This window comes from Amblyomma mixtum, chromosome 9 (assembly GCF_055824585.1).
Source record: "Amblyomma mixtum isolate Tamu chromosome 9, ASM5582458v1, whole genome shotgun sequence".
Lineage (NCBI taxonomy): Eukaryota > Metazoa > Arthropoda > Arachnida > Ixodida > Ixodidae > Amblyomma > Amblyomma mixtum.
The window spans coordinates 52,688,737-52,707,896 of record NC_143020.1 but is presented as its reverse complement, the minus strand read 5'-3'; the positions used below and the strand labels follow the sequence as shown (position 1 = coordinate 52,707,896).

The 19,160-nt window shown below is 46.9% G+C and overlaps 1 protein-coding gene across 1 annotated transcript in view; it reads right to left on the bottom strand.

Moving 5' to 3' along the window:
* The window catches only part of LOC149329004 (TNF receptor-associated factor 5-like), a 47,924-nt gene that overhangs the window by 18,656 nt on the left and 10,108 nt on the right, over positions 1 to 19,160 (bottom strand). Inside the window, exons 3-6 of the mRNA XM_089560061.1 lie at positions 8,048 to 8,206; positions 6,635 to 6,709; positions 4,829 to 4,903; positions 3,199 to 3,291 (exon numbers count right to left, since the gene is read on the bottom strand). Coding sequence (XP_089416187.1) covers positions 3,199 to 3,291; positions 4,829 to 4,903; positions 6,635 to 6,709; positions 8,048 to 8,206 — 402 coding nt within the window. The remainder of the gene's footprint in view (positions 1 to 3,198; positions 3,292 to 4,828; positions 4,904 to 6,634; positions 6,710 to 8,047; positions 8,207 to 19,160) is intronic.

Here is a 19,160-nt window from a genome sequence, read left to right as displayed (position 1 = left end):
AAGCGACTGGAATAAAAATAATGTATCCAAATATTGTTCGAATTTTTCCAGAGGAACGTATACTTTTAGACGTTATGGCTAGGTGCTTGAAGAAGACCTACTGCATCCGGCAAACATTTGACATCACAGGCATTTGCTGTTGCTGCATGCAAAACAAGGGGATTAAAAAGTGAGTTCTCATCAATTATGATGACCTCAGGACCTCAGTACATCCAAATACCGACGATGTTCCCGATATTCGTGATATCTGAATTACCTGGAGAACGTGAATACTACTTCCTCACACTACTGTCTCTCACAAACTAAGGAAGGTAGGGCAACGTTCTGGCGTAAAAGTAGCATTCACGGCATCTAAGAACCTTTTGAGTGTGTGCAAAAAGAGCTGCCCTACCCCTACGCGGAAACCTCAGTGCAGAATTAAGCACAGAAATGCCCACGTTCCTTGCAGGAAGGGAGTGATATACAACATTCCACTCAACGTTATAGATTACTTTTCCAGTTTGCAAACTCCGACGCCGCGGATGTCACCCTTGCCTGTACCGCCGAGCGGGGCGCTCTCGTCGCTGTTTGACCGGCTTCTCGGCAGAGTAGCCACGCTGACCACGTCAGCGAAGACTACAGCGAAGCGTTTTTTTTTTGCCAAGCGTTTTTTTGTTGGTGTTAAACTGCGCTGCAAGTTGATCGCTGCTCCTCTGTGTCCTTGCCACATTTATATAAGTGCGTATCGAGCGACGTAGCTCGTGCGGTGTTGGCTCCGCCTGCAACTCAACACAGAAGCGCAACAGCGTCGGTGCACCCGAGCTATGCGTCCGTGGGTCGGTGCGCCCGAGCTGTCGACCTGTCTGCTCCCAAACCAAGGCAAGATAAGCGTTCTGCGTAATGTGCGACCGCAATTCACACTGACCATCGCCAAGGCTGCAAACATTTTCTGGAAAGTGCTGGAAGAGCTAGACAAGTGCAGCCTTGCTCGCTTGGGTTGTGCTAAGCACATGTCGGCATTCACTTTTTAGACACTGAACTTTGTTATTGCAACAAGAATGCACTTTTCCTCTAGAGATGTTAATCGCCGTTTAGAGAGCAAGGACAAGGTGGCTGTTGCAAACAAAACAGCACGTCTCTTGTAACTGTTTGGCCCATTAAAAGTGGCTCCCATTAAGATGTATGTTTTTTTCTTATATGAACTGAATAAACTACTTTCAATCTGACCTCTGCTATTACCGTCATTATTCGCGTTTTATGACCTTAATAACGTCGAAGTTTCACGGTGGTATTGCTGCATCTCCCTTTAAAAAACACGTATGTATCATTGACTGTCTTGCTTCAAACCGATCGTACATGGCCATAGGTTTCGATATTTTCGGCAACATGCGACTCATCTACCGTTTCGTGGCCCGCCGTAAGCAAAAAGTCATTTAGTTTGTAGGGAAGTAAATGAAACAAAAAACTATACCCCACCAACATCCAGATGTCTCATCGAATTAGCTAATGAATCAGACATCCACATCGCACCTTTGCCGCCCAGGACCGTTCGCGAAGCCTTAATGCCACTGTAGTTGCACATTCAGAATAATATTTGTGCCCTATCTTGGAAATATCTTCGCTAAACAGGAATTACCGGAGTAAAGTGGCGTGAAACACGGCGCGCTGGTCTGATAGCCATAGTTCGTGTGACGAGAGACCGGCCGGAGCGGGTCGAAAGCGTCGATAACGCCACCTCGCGAGAGGGAGAAATGGGGCCACGTTTGGCCGCCGAGCTGCAGCGGAGTTTGCAAACTGACCAGGTAATCTAGTAACGTTGATTCCACTTTCATGTGGTAGGCACTCCATAGGGCAAACGGACAGGTGTTTGAATGTGCGCCTCCTAGTGCACAACACTAAAGCTGGTATCATCACCACAGACGGCCATCTGGTGGCCCATTGCGAAAAATGTGACGCAGTACCATCTTGTACCATCTTGCCATTCCCTGCTTGATAAGACCGTCATTTTTTAACGGCAACCCTAACGACTGGACCAGAGAAATCAAGGAAGCGTGTTAGATAGCACGGGCAGGAGATAATGCATCAGCAAGCCGACCATTGCATTATCAAGGAGAGAGCGCGATTTCATGGCATGACGGCATGTGGCATTTTGTTACTGTCTTTTCATCTTTCTATCGGTTGTGTCAATTGTGTCTATATACTCCTGGTCTGCAATAAAACCGTTGTGTACTAAGCTAGCGCTTGTCCCGTCTCGTCTTTGTCCTGCGTTCTTCCTGCACTACGATTACTGTGTTACTACGATTTAACGCTCACATACACCGACAGCTTCGGAACCCGGCACAATACCTTTGCGATATATTGATTCTCACACGCACAGCAAGCAACTAGACTCTGCAAAGAAAGTGCCAGGCTTTCAGCGGCCCTTATTGACAAAAAGAAACAATTTTAAAGTCTTGTACTTCAGATACGCACGCTTGATCATTTAGAGCATAGAAAATGTAAGTTATTGTATTCAAGAGGCTTCCATGTGCTCCCACGGTCTTCTCTAGCTTCCATGTGCGCATTGGGGTTATTTGTCTTGCCAATGGTCTTGTTTTCTATTTATGTTTTTCATTTAATCTTACCTGATTGTAAAATCACACATGCTTTGCCTATAAAAGCTATGAAGCTTTTCAATAAAATCTTAGTTGCAAGTACCACCCTGTGTCATCACCTCCCTCTGTCCTGTGTCTGCTGCGGTGTATAGCCTTCTTATGTCTCATCAACTGGCGTACACATCTACCCTCCTAATTTATTGTATTCAAATTTTAAGAACGCCAGGCAAATTTCTAAGCTTCCAGGGGCTGAATATTTTCCAAGAAAAAAGGAGTATATTCAAACAATGCCGGCATCCATGTTATTTACAATGAATTCGGGTATCATAAGACAACCTAATAAACACAATGGCACAACAACAAAAAGACGGCACAAAGGTTTAGTTTAACTAGTTTAGCTAGAGAAGCACATATAAAAATATATGAAAATTCTCCATGTGGTCTGAGCAGATACTCCTTGCGAAAAATAACATATAAGTGTTGTAATTTCGCATGTTTTTTTTTTAAATAAACCACCTGCACACGGCCGCTGCCGCCGTTCTTTTTCTCCTGTATTCCTGTGATTAGCTGGCCAGTTTCTAGCATCATATGTGTGTTGAAATTGATTGTCCACTCCTGAACTTACCTTATTAACGACAGAGAGCTCCTTGAAATGAGTCACAATGATGTGGATATGGTCCTCAAATGTTAGGTGCTCCAATAGGCTTTTTCTGGGACCCTGTGCAAAAAGCAAAGAACAGATAGAGATAATCTAACCAGGTGAAAGTTCTGTTATGGACAGTATCTTACAGCAGGTAAAAAACATTCTTCAACCGATCCTATGCACGCGTTCCCGCGCGTAAGCCATATCGTCAACTATATTTTCTATTTCCTGACCAGTATTACAATAAGAACAACTTAGGACTGACGCTTGAGTACCAAATCAAGGAGTTAGTATTGCTGTACACAAAACATGCATTATTCGCACTAAAGCTCAACACATGCAGGCATCCCTGTTGCAGTGCTACTGAGCGAAATATGCTCTTTGCGTGCTCTACAGAAGAAAACAAGTCATATGCGCTTCGTGTGAGTATTGATCAGAGTTCCAAAAACATATAGAATCAACACAAAGCAAAGTGCTGGTAAGAACGAGTGCATTTTAATTTTGCAGTATAGACTGAAGCACAATACTAGCAGCTCTGTAATGACTGACACTTAAGATAGTCATGAAATGATTTCATCCTGAATCATTTATTCAACTGAGTATATTGTCACGTAGTGGTGACGACAGTCCGGCGAACAGAAAAACAGCGAGAATGTCTTCGAAACGAAACTATTTATTTGGGCTGACTTGCGCCCGCAAAGAACTGAATCACTCGGCGGCGGCGGCGTAGCAACTAGCGTGCTCGGCGGTCGTCGAACAGAATGCCCGCCGCTGTCGGCCGTGCTCTATTTAAAGCAGATAGCGAACATTCGAGATAAAGCTTAGGAAGTTACTAGAACCTTCTGGGGCAAACTAGAATCGGCTCCGTCCGCATGCGATCAATCGAGATAAATCTAGGCGCGTCTTGCGTCACAAACGAAGCGATAAAGCGGCGCGTCGGCAGCCTTGAAGCATGAACAAACAAATACTACCAACGAACGCTACAAAGATTCGCGGCAATATGATTTTACTGATTGTATTTATCACGTACTGCTTTCTGTATAGACGCTGCATCGAATATGCTCAGGATGGGGATCTAGCAATTTCATTCGTTAACATTCACAGAAACCAGTATACTATATTATTAAAGGTTTTTATAAGACACTGTTCTGTGTATGAATGCTGCAATGGTTCTTCTAACCTGAGGCCTCGACTCTTTCCAGGAAAGCGCCTTTATGACCAGCACCCTGCTGCTCAGAGACCAGACTAGGAAAGAACATAGTCGCAAAAGTTCCCCGCCTTTTAAGCAGATAAGTCTGTTATATGCAAGTTATGTGTGACGTCACTTTCGGGGCAGCTTCCTTCCTTCTCCTACATGAAGGAAGTTGTTCTTTGTGTCCCCGTTCCTCCACCGTTTCTTCTGTCTTCAAAAACGGCGCTCATATCTATACACCGTTCACCGATCGTTTTCAGAGCCTGGTCGTAAAGGACGCTTACTTCGTTAATTGCACAGTCTACAATTCTCGCCTAATTGTTGACAACTTACAACTCCACCATCCTCAACCTTACAGGATGCTTCCCAGAATAGTTTTTCAAAAAAAGTAGGATTATGTCGATTTTGAAAGAAGCCCACCTCGAATGTGCACCCGTAATCCTTCATCGTGCAACACCACGGCTTCAATTCACACTCTTCGTAATGCAGAGGCAACTGAAATAAAGGCACAAAACGCAGACACATCCCATGAGTTGTCATTCACAGACTTTAAAGCATAGTTTATTCGCATCATTTATGCTTACAATCGCACACCTACGAGCAAGCGAAGGTATCCATTACAATTAATATATCGCAGCATGGAAACTCCACAGCAGTGCAAAAAGCTAACATATGTAGTACACATCCTTAAATATTGCTTCTGGCAGCCATTTATAACGCAATCTTTACTGGGTATTCGAGGATTGCAAGATAAAAAACAAAACTGCGGGCTAAGCCAGCACCTGCTAGAGAACGAAAGCGACTCCGGAACACATCTTTATCGGTCCCGAAAAAAATTGGTACGACGCCTTACGAACGGTTCGCACACCACAAATACTTTTCTTCAGCGCACAACACATGCGCTCAAGTTAATGTTACAACATTTATTTTCGATTTTCTCTCAGTTGAGATTTTCAGCATGGTAGTCGGGTGCTTTTGTCTGTCTGCTGCGGTCGTCATTATTTGCGTGGCTTTTGTATGTGCTTACAACTAACACGTTTACGGCTACGCACCCAACTCACTAAGAAGTGGTTAATACATTACTAATGTATAGAATAGTTGAAAAATACCCACCACTACGATACATCGCTTCGGCTCCCCAGACTGAGAGTTTCACAGAATAAAGTCGTTTAACATTCACATGACGTTGCGATTTTTGACCGCTCTACACCAGCGACCTATCCTGCACCATCGTCCTCAATTTTGTAGTATCCCCAGGCATCCTCAACTTACACCTCTATCATCTGAAGGCTACGATATCAGCATTGCAAATTTCAGATGCCTGACACTCCTCTTCTGCTTCTGTTTACTGTACCATTATGCTTCCTGGACGCTGAGCAGCTATAGACGTTTGGTATTGAGTGGATATTCTCTTATATCTATAAATGCACTTTTCACAAATCTATGCCACGTTTAACATGTCATGTGCACTCATATCATGCTTGCAGTTCTCTAAGTTCTCACTCAACACATCAGCTGTTACAGCTGTTGTATACTTGGAGCACTTTGTACCTGAACCTAGAGTCACGAAATTATCGTATGAGGTCAGAAGCGCGTTTTTCAGGCGCTAAATTTAGATGGATCGTCACAAATCTTGACACTGGGACGCATTCCCAACAATGTGCACACATGTTTTCACACCTTTAGCATGTACTTAGACTCAGTGAAGACTGGGGTCGTCATTCGTAGAGACATTCCTAGTCTGTGCGCAGCAACTGTGCAAAGACGGCCTATAAGAACACTTTATTTACACCCGGCTTTATCTTCAAAAGTTGCTCAGTTCCATTCTCCAATACATGCTTCTTTCGCCGCTCCGCCCCGTGTTAGGACGCTGACAGGCTGGCGGGTCGATGATCGCGCGTAACTGTTTGAGAATTGTCTGGGTATACACTACCTGCAACAAGCACGTTCAGTGTAACTGCAATTTCGCAAATACGAAGGTACTGCGTCTCACATCAACCCCTGAGCGCACTCTCTTCTTGGCAAACAATGGAAGCAGTACGCGGAGTTATAAGGTTGATGTCGGTACATCATAAGTACTAGAAGTGCTTAAGGTGCTGAAAACAATGCCATTTTCAACAACGCTGTGCTCCAGATCATGTTCGGCTTGCGCTGCCTAAACTCAGCTGAGCACAAGCTTTGTGAAACAGGCAGGTCGGCAGACTCGCTAATAAAAAAAAAGCCTACCTCTCCCAGCAGCAGGCCATCGGCGCCACAGTACTCGCAGATGACAAGCTTTTCCGGACAGTTCGCCTTGTGGTCCTGAAAGGAGAAACCAAACTTGTCATGATTTCAATGAAATGGAAAAGATTAACAGACTGTGACTCAGTACAATGAAAACCAGAAGATTCTCCCTGCAGTCTAGCGTATGTTTCCATCAGGACTCGAATGTCGGGTTGAGACTTCGTGTAATTTTCCACAGCGAGGCTTTACGCAGGTTTCCCCTACATAACTGCAAGTGTGAAAGCATCACTCTGGCAGTTATTATAGTTCTTAGTCGAGTAAAACTTGCAAGTGATGCCTCATAGTGAATTATTTCTGCTATTTTTCACCGATAGCAGTAATCATGACAGGCACACCGAGAAAAGCACGCCGCAAGTAAAACCTCTAACCTCCAAGAATTATATTAATATTATCTAACGAGGTTCCTTCGAAGCGAACTTTGACTGCTGTTTGATGTGATTCCTTGCGCTTGCCTTCAAATTGTTAGCGCAAAGCGTTTACGCTTGCGATCACACCACCTTTTTGTGCAATTTAGCGAGGAAAGACAAGCAAAAGAAGGCTGTCTGTGGCATTAACCACAGGAATAAGTTCTTGCACTGTGCATCGAATGTAATCTATCAGATTCCTCTGTGCTGTGGTAAGGTGTACGACGGGCAAACTGGCCGCTGCAGGGCAAAGGCCTCTCCCATATTTCTCCAATTAATCCTTCCTTGTGCCGACTGCGGCCAATGTGTCCCCGCAAAGTTCCTACTTATCTTGCCTTCGCACTACATGCCATGCCCACGGTTTTTTTTTTCTTTTGATTTTGACTAGAATATCATTAACCCGCGTTATTTCCCTCACCCACTCTGCCCTCTTCCTGCTTTTTAACGTTGCACGTGTCATTTTTCTTTCCATAGCTCGTTGCGCTATCCTTAACTTAATTGAACCCTTTTCGTTAGCCTCCATGTTTCTGCCCCGTAGGTGAGTACCGGTAGATACAGCTGTTGTATACTTTTCTCTTCGGGAATGCCGGCAAACTGTCATTCATGATCAGACAGAACCTGCCAAATGCACTCCACTCCATTCTTATTATAGTTATTTCATTCTCGAGATCCGGATCTGCAGTCACTACCCGTCCCAAGTAGACGTATTCCCTTGCCACTTCCAGCACCTCACTACCAAATGCAAACTGCTATTCCCTTGCAAGGCTATTGAACATCACTTATAAATGGTTTACTAAGTTTTATCTCTCTCTCTCTCTCTCTCTCTCTCTCTCTCTCTCTCTGTCTCTCTCTCTCTCTCTCCGTTGTTTTTCTTTTATGAGGTCCGGAGTCGAGCATCCTTAGAATAGAGGGCGCTATATGCAACAGCGTGCAGTCAGCCGAGAAGACGCACATTGAGCAACTCCTTGTGGAAGTTGAGGCCGCAGTGGTCGCATGCGAGCGGCCTCTTGGCGCACACGCTGCCCAGGTGGCTGAACAGGTCCTTGGACAGCACGTCCTCCTCGCAAAGCGGACACCGCTTCTTCATGTACGGGCAGTCGCGGATGTGGTTCTGCACACACGCCGCAATGCCATGAACACTGAGCATGCAATGCTCCACGCTCTAAGATAAACTACGGCAGTCAGTTTACGGTACAACGTCTGTTACCAATCACGGTCACAAATTTAAGGCATCTTCATTAGCTTTAGCAGTGCCATACACAAAACAGCAACTTACTGTCAGAGCAAGGTCATGGAATGCTTGCGCAAGTTACATTTCTATTTTGTACTGGAGGGCATACATAGCACCCTCTCCCGGCAACGCCCACCTGTAGCGTAAGAGGATCACGTGCAGTCTTTGTCTATAGTTTAGAGCCTAGTGTGGTTTGCGTCTAAGCCATAAATCCGAACTTTCAGAAGGGAGAGGACCAAAGTTCCTCCTAACATTCAAAATATTTGTAATACTGAGAATACATAATGACCCACATGGCGTGGCCGAGAGCCAAAACCGCGTGAGCTTTAAACTTTCGACAAAGGCTGTATGTCATTCTGCTGCGTTAGGGTGCGACCCAGACTCTTTTTTTTTCGCGTTCATGCATTTTCCTACTCTATAAGCTGATCTGAGGCATTGCAACGTTTTCAACAAAACCCCTTACTGAGTTGCCGTGTTGTCGGGGTATAACAGTGGAATGCACAGGCGCAGGGGCCAACATTACACAGCCTTCATTCAACACATGCGTTGCTAATATAAGGTTGCTACGGCAGCAGTCGGGAGTAATAGACCGCTACCGTTACCGAAGTACCGGGAACTCGCGTGCCGTAACTGCGCATGCGTAAATCGCTTTGAGGGCCGCTAGATGGCGACAGGTACCCGGCATCTGCGAGTGCGCCTGCCGCATGGGGGCCAATCAGCGCGTGCGGGCTGGTGGTGGGCGGACACCCGGTACTCCGGTTACGGTAACGGTAACACTGTACACGGTATTGCTAAAGGTGTCTAATGAGTCACTGAATCCCGGTGAAACTAACTGCTACGCGGAAGTTGCTTATCTGTGCAGAATACCGACAGTAAAGTAACCGTACAAATCAAATGCGGTCCAGTCGTTTTCGGTCAGTCATGACGGGCGCGGCGCCGCTTCAGTAGTCTCTTAACTACTTTGCAGTACGCCAGCAAGGCATTGGGGACGATGTGTACCATTTTTTAGAAGTGTAAACTATGTAGGCGTCGGGGGAGTTGAGTTGAGACGCTGTAAGCTACAGGTGGGGTTAACCTTGTGGTTTCTGCCGCCAATTGCTCCACCGTAGCGACACCTAAAATAACGAAATCACATAATCCGGCACCGAACTCACAAACACAAATAGTCGCTCATGCTGTCACCATGTGGAGACTAGGTCCGTGTCCAGTAAGTACTTTAAAAGAAGACGAGAAGCCTCCTTTTTACAGAATTGGTTTCCATATCCCCCGCAGTGGGTATGCGCCATTTTCTAGAGGACAACAACAACAACAACAACAACAAGCGGGGAAAACAATGTCTGGGAGGGAGCTGTGAGGGAGTCCTGCCTTCTTGACAGAACCGAATAACATGCACTTTTCCGTGTTGTAAAGAGTACAGCACATTAAGTAATGTCCTATATCACCGCACGCACCACACGTTGAACATGATGGAGACGACACCAGGCCCGTCTTATACATCCACGCAGGTGTACGAGCAGAGCCCGTGCGTATGCGGGACAGTAATGTTTCTTGTGATCTTTGGAGACCCTTGGTCACACATCGATGGTTGGGTGGGCTTCACACAGAAATGAACCGTCTCAGCACTGTCTCTCTGAAGATTTTTTGCGGTTTCACCAAGCTCCTTCCGCGTCGACTGTTAGTTAGCGCATCGAATAGTTTCGCATCAGCTCAATAAGCGAGATCTTTCTGTCTAAAAGGCGCTTGCTGTACACGCGACAGTGTGTACTCGGTTCATACTGGTGAACAGCACAAAAAAAGCGGGACAACGACAAGACAAGCGCTGACTATCAACTGGGTTTATTGAAGGACGGAAGGGTATATATACGAAAACATAACACAAAGAAGTAAGATGATAGTGTAAAAGGGCCGCCTTTTACACTATCACACTATTTACACTTTTTTTTTTTTAGTTGTCCCGCCTTTTTTGCGCTGTTCACCAGTATGAATGCATACCAACTCGCCCAGATCTCAGCCCTACTATTTGTACTCGGTTCATTGGCCATTCTTAAACTAGCTACCCATGCTTCCAGCAGCTTTCCATCTTTCAGATAGAAATCAGATTTTAGGCCTGCTTCCGTTGTGTATGTCTTGCATTCACGCACTGAGTAGTAAACTACCACGCTCTTTAAAAAAAGGTAGCCACCGCACAACTAACCTTGAGGGTAATAACTGCTTGTAGTATTTTCGCTACCTTGGTAGCAACAGCAGATATTAAGAGCTAGATAATAACATCAATATTTCTAGAAGGTAGCAACAGGAACTACCTTTAGGAACATTAGGCCCCTCTAGAAGGTAGTAACTACCTTCGGCAGCATTTACAACCTTCACGAGCGAGAGGAAACAATTGAAGCAACATTTACTGCAAAGCCTAATAAGTTATTCGGACCAATTTCCTTTGCCGCATCTATTGGCCCCATCCAGGACTAAATGCAAACATTTAATTGTTCGCCCTCTAGCAAAACGAACCAAAAGCTTGTTCAACCGCATAGACAGACTTTTTTTAAATTACCTGAAACGTGATTTGAAGCCTAATTTCGGATGGTATAGCTTTTTACATCATTAATCGCAGTTTTTCTAAGCCCTAATCGACCCGAAAAAAGGTTTCCCTTCTGAGATTATGGATGGAATCTCCGATCATAGTGGCATTTTAGAATCACTCTCTTGTTCAATTTCCAAATCACTGCATAAGTTAACTTGTGTCTATGATTACACTCGTGCGGAGGACAGCTCTATTCGCGATGTCTTAACATTTCGATAGGTTTAGTGCATTGTCAGACAGTCAGGGTATAACCTTCTTTTTAAGTACTTTTCGCGCCTTGACAATTCATAAGTGCAACGCTTTTGTTCATCGCAAAACTAAGAGGAGAAATAGTCGCATTCTTTGGATTCCTTGTTTGTTTAAATTAAGAAGTTATTGACTTTGCACAATACAGCATAATGAGAACGAATCGATTACTAAGTGTCATTTTGTACTAGGATAAAAATTATTAGATATAAGCTTATTTCGATGGAAGCGAAACGCAAAGGTACTCCGTGTAATCTGCGATGTCAGCGCACGTTAGATCCCCAGGTGGTGGAAATCAATCCGGAGCCCTCCACTATGGCACCCTCTTTCTCCCTTTCTTCTTTCACTCCCTCCTTTACCCCTTCGCTTACGGCGCGTCTCGGGTGTCCACCGAGATGTGACATAGACTTTTTCTTAAAAATCAATGTAAGCTTACTGGCTTCGCGCACTACTCAACGAAACCTGATTGACATTAGTGGCCGTGAGGTCTGGAGTGGAAGGCCTATTTTGACATTTCACAGGCGTCTGCATTGTGGGGCGTCTCACAGGCTTGCTTTTGGCGCCTATACTCTCACGTGCATACTCTACCTTCTTCCGCTTGTGCTTTCAGGTTCGATCGCGCTCCCCGCACAGTTCACGGACTCCAGGGCCCGCTTCACGAAGCAAATAGTCTAGTGCCCAGTGTTGTCATATTCGCAGTCTAAACCCTCCGTTGGCTTTGAGGAAAGGAAAGGCGTGTAACTGGCTCCCTGGGTCAGTGGGAATTTTAAAGGTGCACTGAAGAGGAATCTGAACTCGTCTTTTTGCCGCGGGAAATCGATCTACACGTTCTGAGCATTCTTAAAAACTTCGATTCATTGCCCTGTGTGGCCGGTTTCCCTAATTAAATCGAATTAACGTCCGGCTCCCGCCTTTTTTTTTAATTCTCCCTCGTACGGCGGGCGGAGTCGACCAACGCGGGGAGTGCCTTTCACCCAGTCCCGTGGCGGCTTGCCGCTCTGCCATCGGCGGAGTAATACGTAGTAGTCCGTAGAAGCAAATAGTCCGCGCGTATTTTTATTTCTGCGAGCTTATTTTGCGGTTATATTATCTCCAAATGAAACTATTTATTCACGGAAACCTAAAAAACAAAATGAAGCGAAAGCAAAGCCTCCACGGAGCTGGCTGAAGGGCACTACACGCGTTGGTCGACTCCGCCCACCGTACGAGGGAGAATTAAAAAGAAAGGCGGGAGTCGGACGTTAATTCCATTTAATTAGGGAAATCGGCCACACAGGGCAATAAGTCGCAGTTTCTAAGAATGCTAGGAACGTGCAGATCGAGTTCCCGCGGCAAAAAGACGAGTTCAGATTCCTCTTCAGTGCACCTTTAAGAGCGTCCCAACAAGCACAAGACCTCCCCATGTGCGCCTAGAAAGGATGGAATGTCCCAGTCCCAGTACAACGTTTCTCAAACGTTTCCAGACCAATGAGGCAAGACATAGAAACACAAGCAAAAAGGCAGTGCTCCCACTAAAGCTCTAGAAACGTTTTTTCTGGAGTTTTAAGCAGCAACAAAAGCCAGTTTATGGATTTTGGTCCCAGAAAGGTAACTGGGTATAACGTTTTCGGGACCAATGATTTTCAACACGAAACAAAAATCGACTGCTCGCGTTCTTTTCTCTCTCCCTCGCGCCACAAGCTGCGGCGAGAGCAGGTTTTGCTCTTGCACGCGTCGCAAAGTCAATTGAAATAGGTCGCGAAGGGGGGCTTGAATGCGGTCCAGAACCAAGTGCTAGCGACATCAAATTAGTGGTGGAACTAAAGCGCCAAAATGAAATGAGTGGACAAACACGACTAAAAGAGGAAAATAATTAGGACATATTTTGTGTTTCAAAAGCATTCAAAAACAATTGCAGTGATTCCCTTTTAAAATGTTTTAGTTGTGTGCATTTTGTTAGAAAGTATAGCGCTTGCGTTGTAAAACTTTTATGGCAGCGTTCGCTCAGAGCAGCGGCAATGGCAGCGGGACGATGCCAAGGTTGACGGTGCTCTGATGTAATACCCTGGTCATATCTTTTGACCATTCTGCTTGCTTTTGTTTGAAACTCGATTCTGCTAGCCCTACTTTTTCCTCGTTGCTTGTTGCTCGAGTTCTTGGTGTGCATCGTTCGTGTAGAGTTTCCGCTTTTCCCTTTTGCCAGCGCTTCTGTGTAGTTTCGTTCGGTTGGGCGCGGTTCTGTCGCTTTTGCCGCAAAAGGGCATCGTCTGTGGCCATGGGGCCCCCGTACGCAAAAAAGAGGTGTGCGGTTGCACGATGTGCGAGCGATAACCTGTCTGGCGGCGTCACATTTCATCGCTTCAGCGCTACACCTGCGACATTCAGCGCGACACCTGAGGCGAGGACGAAGGAAAAAGGCACAACGAGAACTGACTACCTAAAAATAGCGTTGGTGGTCGGCACTCGTCGTGTCTTGTTTCTTCGTTCTCGTGTCGGGTGTCGCGCTGAAGCGTCGCGGCGTTCAGTAGTTTATTTTTCCCGCCAAGCAGCACGTGACGCTGACGTCACGAATATGACGTCACTAAAACACGTGACTTTGACGTCGCGTTTTTGTTTTAATTATGACGTCACTTTTTAGTTGTCCACGCATTTCGAAGACGGCGCTGGCTGCGCACCACAAGCCGCCATGTTTTGAACGTTTCTATGCAGCCTACGCTACCATAGTACATCTACCTTGCGCGTCGTTTTGAGAGATGAAACGGCAGTTTCATTCGAACAGCCGAAGGAAGCGGTTAGCCCCGCATCTCTCTCGGCGCATGCGTTTCTTGCACGCGGGCCGTCGGCTCCATGCTGCAGGCAGGTGACGGCGGTCTCCATTTTCATCGCGCCGCCGTAAGCGGCGGTCACCAACTTTCCCGTCTTCTAGCGTTTCCCCTGCTGCCGTCCAACTGCAACATTGTGTGGTGGCTCCTCCAGGCATCTCCGGCTATCGGCGCTCCTAGCTGCGACGCTGTCTAGCAGAAGTGCAGTAATAGCCTCCCGTCGCTCGCCCGGCTTCCTCGCTGGACGGAAGCCATTTTGCGCGCTGTTATTCGCGCTGCCTCAGCCGTTCGAGCACAAGCCCCAGCGCGTGGCAGTTCTTGCTCTTATCACTACGCCAACTGGGCTGTCGTGGACTTCGTAGCTATGGATTCACGGCAGTTTTCCCGCGCATCTCGGCGTGCCCATACCATTCTTTTTGGAACTGATGCAGTGGCGCATCGCAAGTCCTTTGCGCAGCTTCACGGCCCTACTGATGCCGCTGTTCGAGGCGGCATTGGCGGCGGCGGAGTTCGTGGCAACAGGCGACTCCTCATACGCACCTGCATTCCTCAGCGCCTCCGACGACTGCAGCGCGTTGGTGGTGGAAGCGTGGCCCTCTACTACGGTCATAGGCGGGAAGGACCTTCGGAGACCCACCACTCTCTTTCTGCGAGTGTCCATGGATTAACCTGCTCTACCTACTTCGCCACCGCCCAGCCATCCTGTCGCAGCGGTGTAGTTTGTGCAGTGTTCGCGTCGCTATATTGACTCTCCCGCACCGGATTAATCGTGCCTTCATCTCGACTCCCACGCCGGATTGTGCCGCATGCGCGGTCTGCCGCGCCATGGATGCAGCGCGCCACCGCACCTGCCTCAAGACGTCCCCCCTCCCGCCTAGCTTCAAGCAGTCTTATCCCCACACTTAATAGACGATATGCGAAATTGCTTGGCGGTCTGGCAACACCGCGCCCACAACTTCCGGTTTCCATCTTGGCGCGGTCGAGCTCGTCGAGCTGGTGCATCGTTTGTTATGCGTACTTTCTTCTTGCGAGTGGAATTTCAACAGGCAAGCTTCAGCTGCTGCGTTGTTTTCACAGCTGATCTTCGACCAAATGTAGGTGCTTTCAATAAGCGCCAGCTTACTCCTACCGCATCCTCAGCTTCGCTTGAAGTCTGGCGCTGATGATCCGCATTTGAAAGTGGGTTGGAAAGTCGAACCGTGACCGTGTGCTGTTGTCGTTTTAATGATCGCATTAAAGCACCAGTTCAAGCATCACGCATTATCATGGCTATTTTATTCCCAGGTGGACGCGAATTCATCTGGTAGAGTAGCAAGCGGTTATTTTGCGGTGAGTGCTCACATGTGTTGACAAACTTCTGTGACAGTGCGAACTTTCGTTCGCGCCGACGCCAGGAGCTTCGTGCATTGCAGTATAATCACACAAGACCCTCGACCAGCTGCGTAATTCGATTCCTTTACTGTAATGTGCAATGCGCATCCGCGGTTTTCAACGTCACCGTTTCAGAGCCCGGCGTCGGTTGATTTTCGCCACAATTCGTTGAAACCGCGTCCTGCTTAAGACGCAGTCAGTCGACATTAACAAGAGGAAAGTAGGCATGCACATATAATTCAAAATATTGTAAGCAAAGACGCAGCTTTTTTTTTTCAGATAAGCACTGAGCTACCGCGGCGGCTTGATTAGAGAAAGATGTTAAAGCTGTAGGTGCATGCACGGACTCGATACGCTGGTCAAGCTGTGTGTGCAGGGGCGAAATTAGCATGTTCGGTTGCTTCCGAAACTTAATTAGCTTACTCCCAAACTTGGACAAATGGCTTTGTTGCGAAGCAAGCTGTTGGAGCTTGCCACAACGATAATAAAATCTGATGGCCTGAAGCGTTTTCAGAACACTGTTGCACGTACTTTCTAGCTTAGACATGCGTCCCTCCTTCATAATAAAGTAGCTGTATTATTCGCTTCTTTTTTTTTTTATTTTCGTCGCCGCAGATATCGAAGGTATAGGAATCCTCAAGAAATAAACCATTCGCACCTCAGTTTTTCTACGTAGGGTGTATTGCTTCACAAAGACTCCATATGGTCCAGAGAGTTTGCTCGCCGTTCTAAAACTATTTGAACACGGGAAAAACTTAACTGAACGCGTAGCAAATTAAGCAGTAATCGGCATATGGTTCTTCGAGTGAACTTATTTCGCCACGGCACAAGCTATTGGCCCGCTCAAAAAAATTACCTTCTCTATTACGTTGTTCAAGTATGCGTCTATATATATTCACGCCCGACCGGAGAGTTGATAAATGCACGAAATCGGCTTCTAATTTTGATCAGAGACAACAAAGGCTGTGGTCCTTATCTTAATTTAAACGCAAATCACCTCGAGAGATTTGTCAAAAATCAGCGCAGAAAGCGAAAGCTGCGCACTGATCCGCGTGCTGACACATGATACCTCGCATGGCGTTTTGTGTTACTAAAACGTTGGGACGGAGTAAAAAAATAGAAAAGTGAAAAGCTTGAACGCACCTAGTTCTGGCACGCATCGTAGTGTCTTTTCACAGTGGAGAGGGTAGCGCAACACTGCATCGGCATTTTACTTTTCAAACGAAGCGCAGCCGTTTTAACCCAACGCTGGTCAGCGGTTTCGTTTTCTGTACCGTGCCAACATGGAGGACTTAGTTCTCGGAGCGCCGAGATGGCGCTGCGCATTTCGCATATCGTCTATCACAAGAAAATAAAACTCCCAGGATCGTTACGAGGGTGTAACGCGTATGTTTGAGCGTTCGCTGTGCTGTGAGAAGGCGCAGGACAGAAGGCTGCGTTTAATTCATGGTTTCAGCTGTTGCAGCCTCCTATTTCATCCCTGGGTTTCCGTAGGCAAAGTAGTCAAGGTATGTTGGTTTATTTTATTTATTTATTTAAACATAGTGCAGGGCCTTTTCGCCCTTTTTTTTATTTTCGCCTGGTAGAACTATTTTTTTTCTGTTTTGATAACATGCCGCAGAAGCTTGTTTTGAGAGAGGGGGTTTCAACTTGAAGAAAATCCATGACCTGAAACTGCGTGTCTGCAGCGTACGCCCTTAGAATACTTGTTTAAGGTGCATCAACTTCCAGCCCATGTTCTGTTTTACTTTCTTCATTTTGCAGATTTCTCAGAGCTAGAGAAAAAAGTGGCCATCATTATATGCATGGCGCCGTAGTGCTATGTACAAATTGTGTATTAAAAGGTGCCTACGTTTGCGTCTGCTGTTTGTATTCATTCAAATTTGCGCCGTTGACCGGAAGTTTTGTTCAGCACGGACTTTCAGTTCGTCTGTATTGTTTTTCTTTGACTTGCATTTTGATTGTAGTGGTGTATAGTGCTGTTGTCGCCGGTATGGACAATAGGCTACAAGTCGCATGGGCGTCCGGAAAGGGGGCAAGGGGGGCGGTTGCCCCCCCCCCCTGGAATTACGGATATTATTTATGCACTAGTTTCTTTTTGGTGCTAACCTACCGCCGCCCCCATCCCCGGACTTCAGGTGCCCCCCCCCCCCCCCCTGGAAAAAGTTCTGCGGACGCCCTTGACAAGTCGTGCTAAGAGTATGGCCAGTAAACTGAAATGACTTCTGTGTGGTGCTGCTATTTGTTCTTATATGGGCAAGACGGGGTGACTTTTTGAATTCATATTTCCTTTGTGTGTAAAATGCTAGGACATTTCACAGTGCGCAACGGAAGAGCCAGCACGCATTCACACAAGTGGACACGTGAATTCCATCACCTGTAAAGTAAGTATGCGCCTGAAATTTGGCAGATATGTGCGCTTGGATGCCTGCAGGCTGCATGAAAAAGGAGGAATAATTTTATTGAACCAGAGCCGAGAAATCGAGCATTAACCTTTTGGGGTTTTCCATGGGACACCCAACTTTTTGGACATCGCTAGTTGTGGGGACGTTTTTTGGATGTGTTCGGGAAAAATGAGCACCTCCTGGGGAGATTCCAAATGTCCCGATGGGTTATTTTTGGGAGATTTTGAGGAGGTTTTGTGTTTGTTGGGGTTAGCTCTCACTCACCACGTTTCGAGATTTCGTGGGGTCTGCTGCCACCCTGAGATCAAAGCGCCATCGGTGGCAGCAACTACTCATCACGTTTCGAGATTTCGTGGGGTCTGCTACCACCCTGAGATCAAAGCGCCATCTGTGGCAGCAACTACTCATCACGTTTTGAGATTTCGTGGGGTCTGCTACCACCCTGAGATCACAGCGCCATCTGTAGCAGCAGCCACTCATCACGTTTCGAGATTTCGTGGGGTCGGCTACCACCCTTAAAGGCCATCATTGAAACAAAAGTAGCGAAAAGCTTTGAACTTTCCGACGCTCCTCCTCTCCTGGCGCGCCACCGGAGAATCGAGCCTCCCATTGGCCGAGGTGCCGTAGTCACGTGTTAGCGCGCACTTTTTGGCTCCGCAGCAGACGCCGGCGCCATTGCCGGGGCTGGGAGTCGCGCTTCATTTTCTTTCTGTGCAGTCAGTCCGCAGTCAGATGCGTCCGTGGAAACAATCACAGGAAGAGTCTCGTCAAACATTTGAAGTGCCCGGCTGGATTGAAGCAAGGACTTGATACTTCGGAAACTAGCGTCTGCAGCGGCAGTCCAACTGAAAGGCTGGTTCTTGCGAAGGAGGACTCGCATTGGTTCAACAATGTCCGCGAGACTCGGGAGAAACTTCGCGTAGTATTCGACTAAGCCAAGGAAAGAGCGGAGGGCAGTTGCATCAGTGGGGGCAGGAGTGTTAATTATTGAATTCACTTTTTCCGGCACTGGTGAGATACCCTGGGCGGTGACCTTGTGACCGTAAGAAGGACAGCTCTTGTACACAAAAAAGTGCATTTGTCATTTAGTTTGAGTGCTCCATTCTTGATGCGCTGAAGAACAGCCGTCCGGTTGGTCAGGTGCTCCCGCTCATTCCTGCCGAACACGATGATGTCATCGATATAGAAAAGAACACCTGAACACCCCTGAAGAATTCGCGACATCATTTGCTGAAAAACGGCAGGGGCCGACGCCAATCCAAAGCAGACTCGTTTGAAGCGGAAAAGCCCTTCATGGGTTATGAAGGCGGTTGAGTCATGGCTGTCGGGGTGAAGCGGTACCTGATGGTAGGCTGATGCCAAGTCCAACTTCGAGAAGTGGGTTGCTCCTACGAGACTGTGCAGGAGCTCTTCTGTGTGGGGAAGGGGAAAGC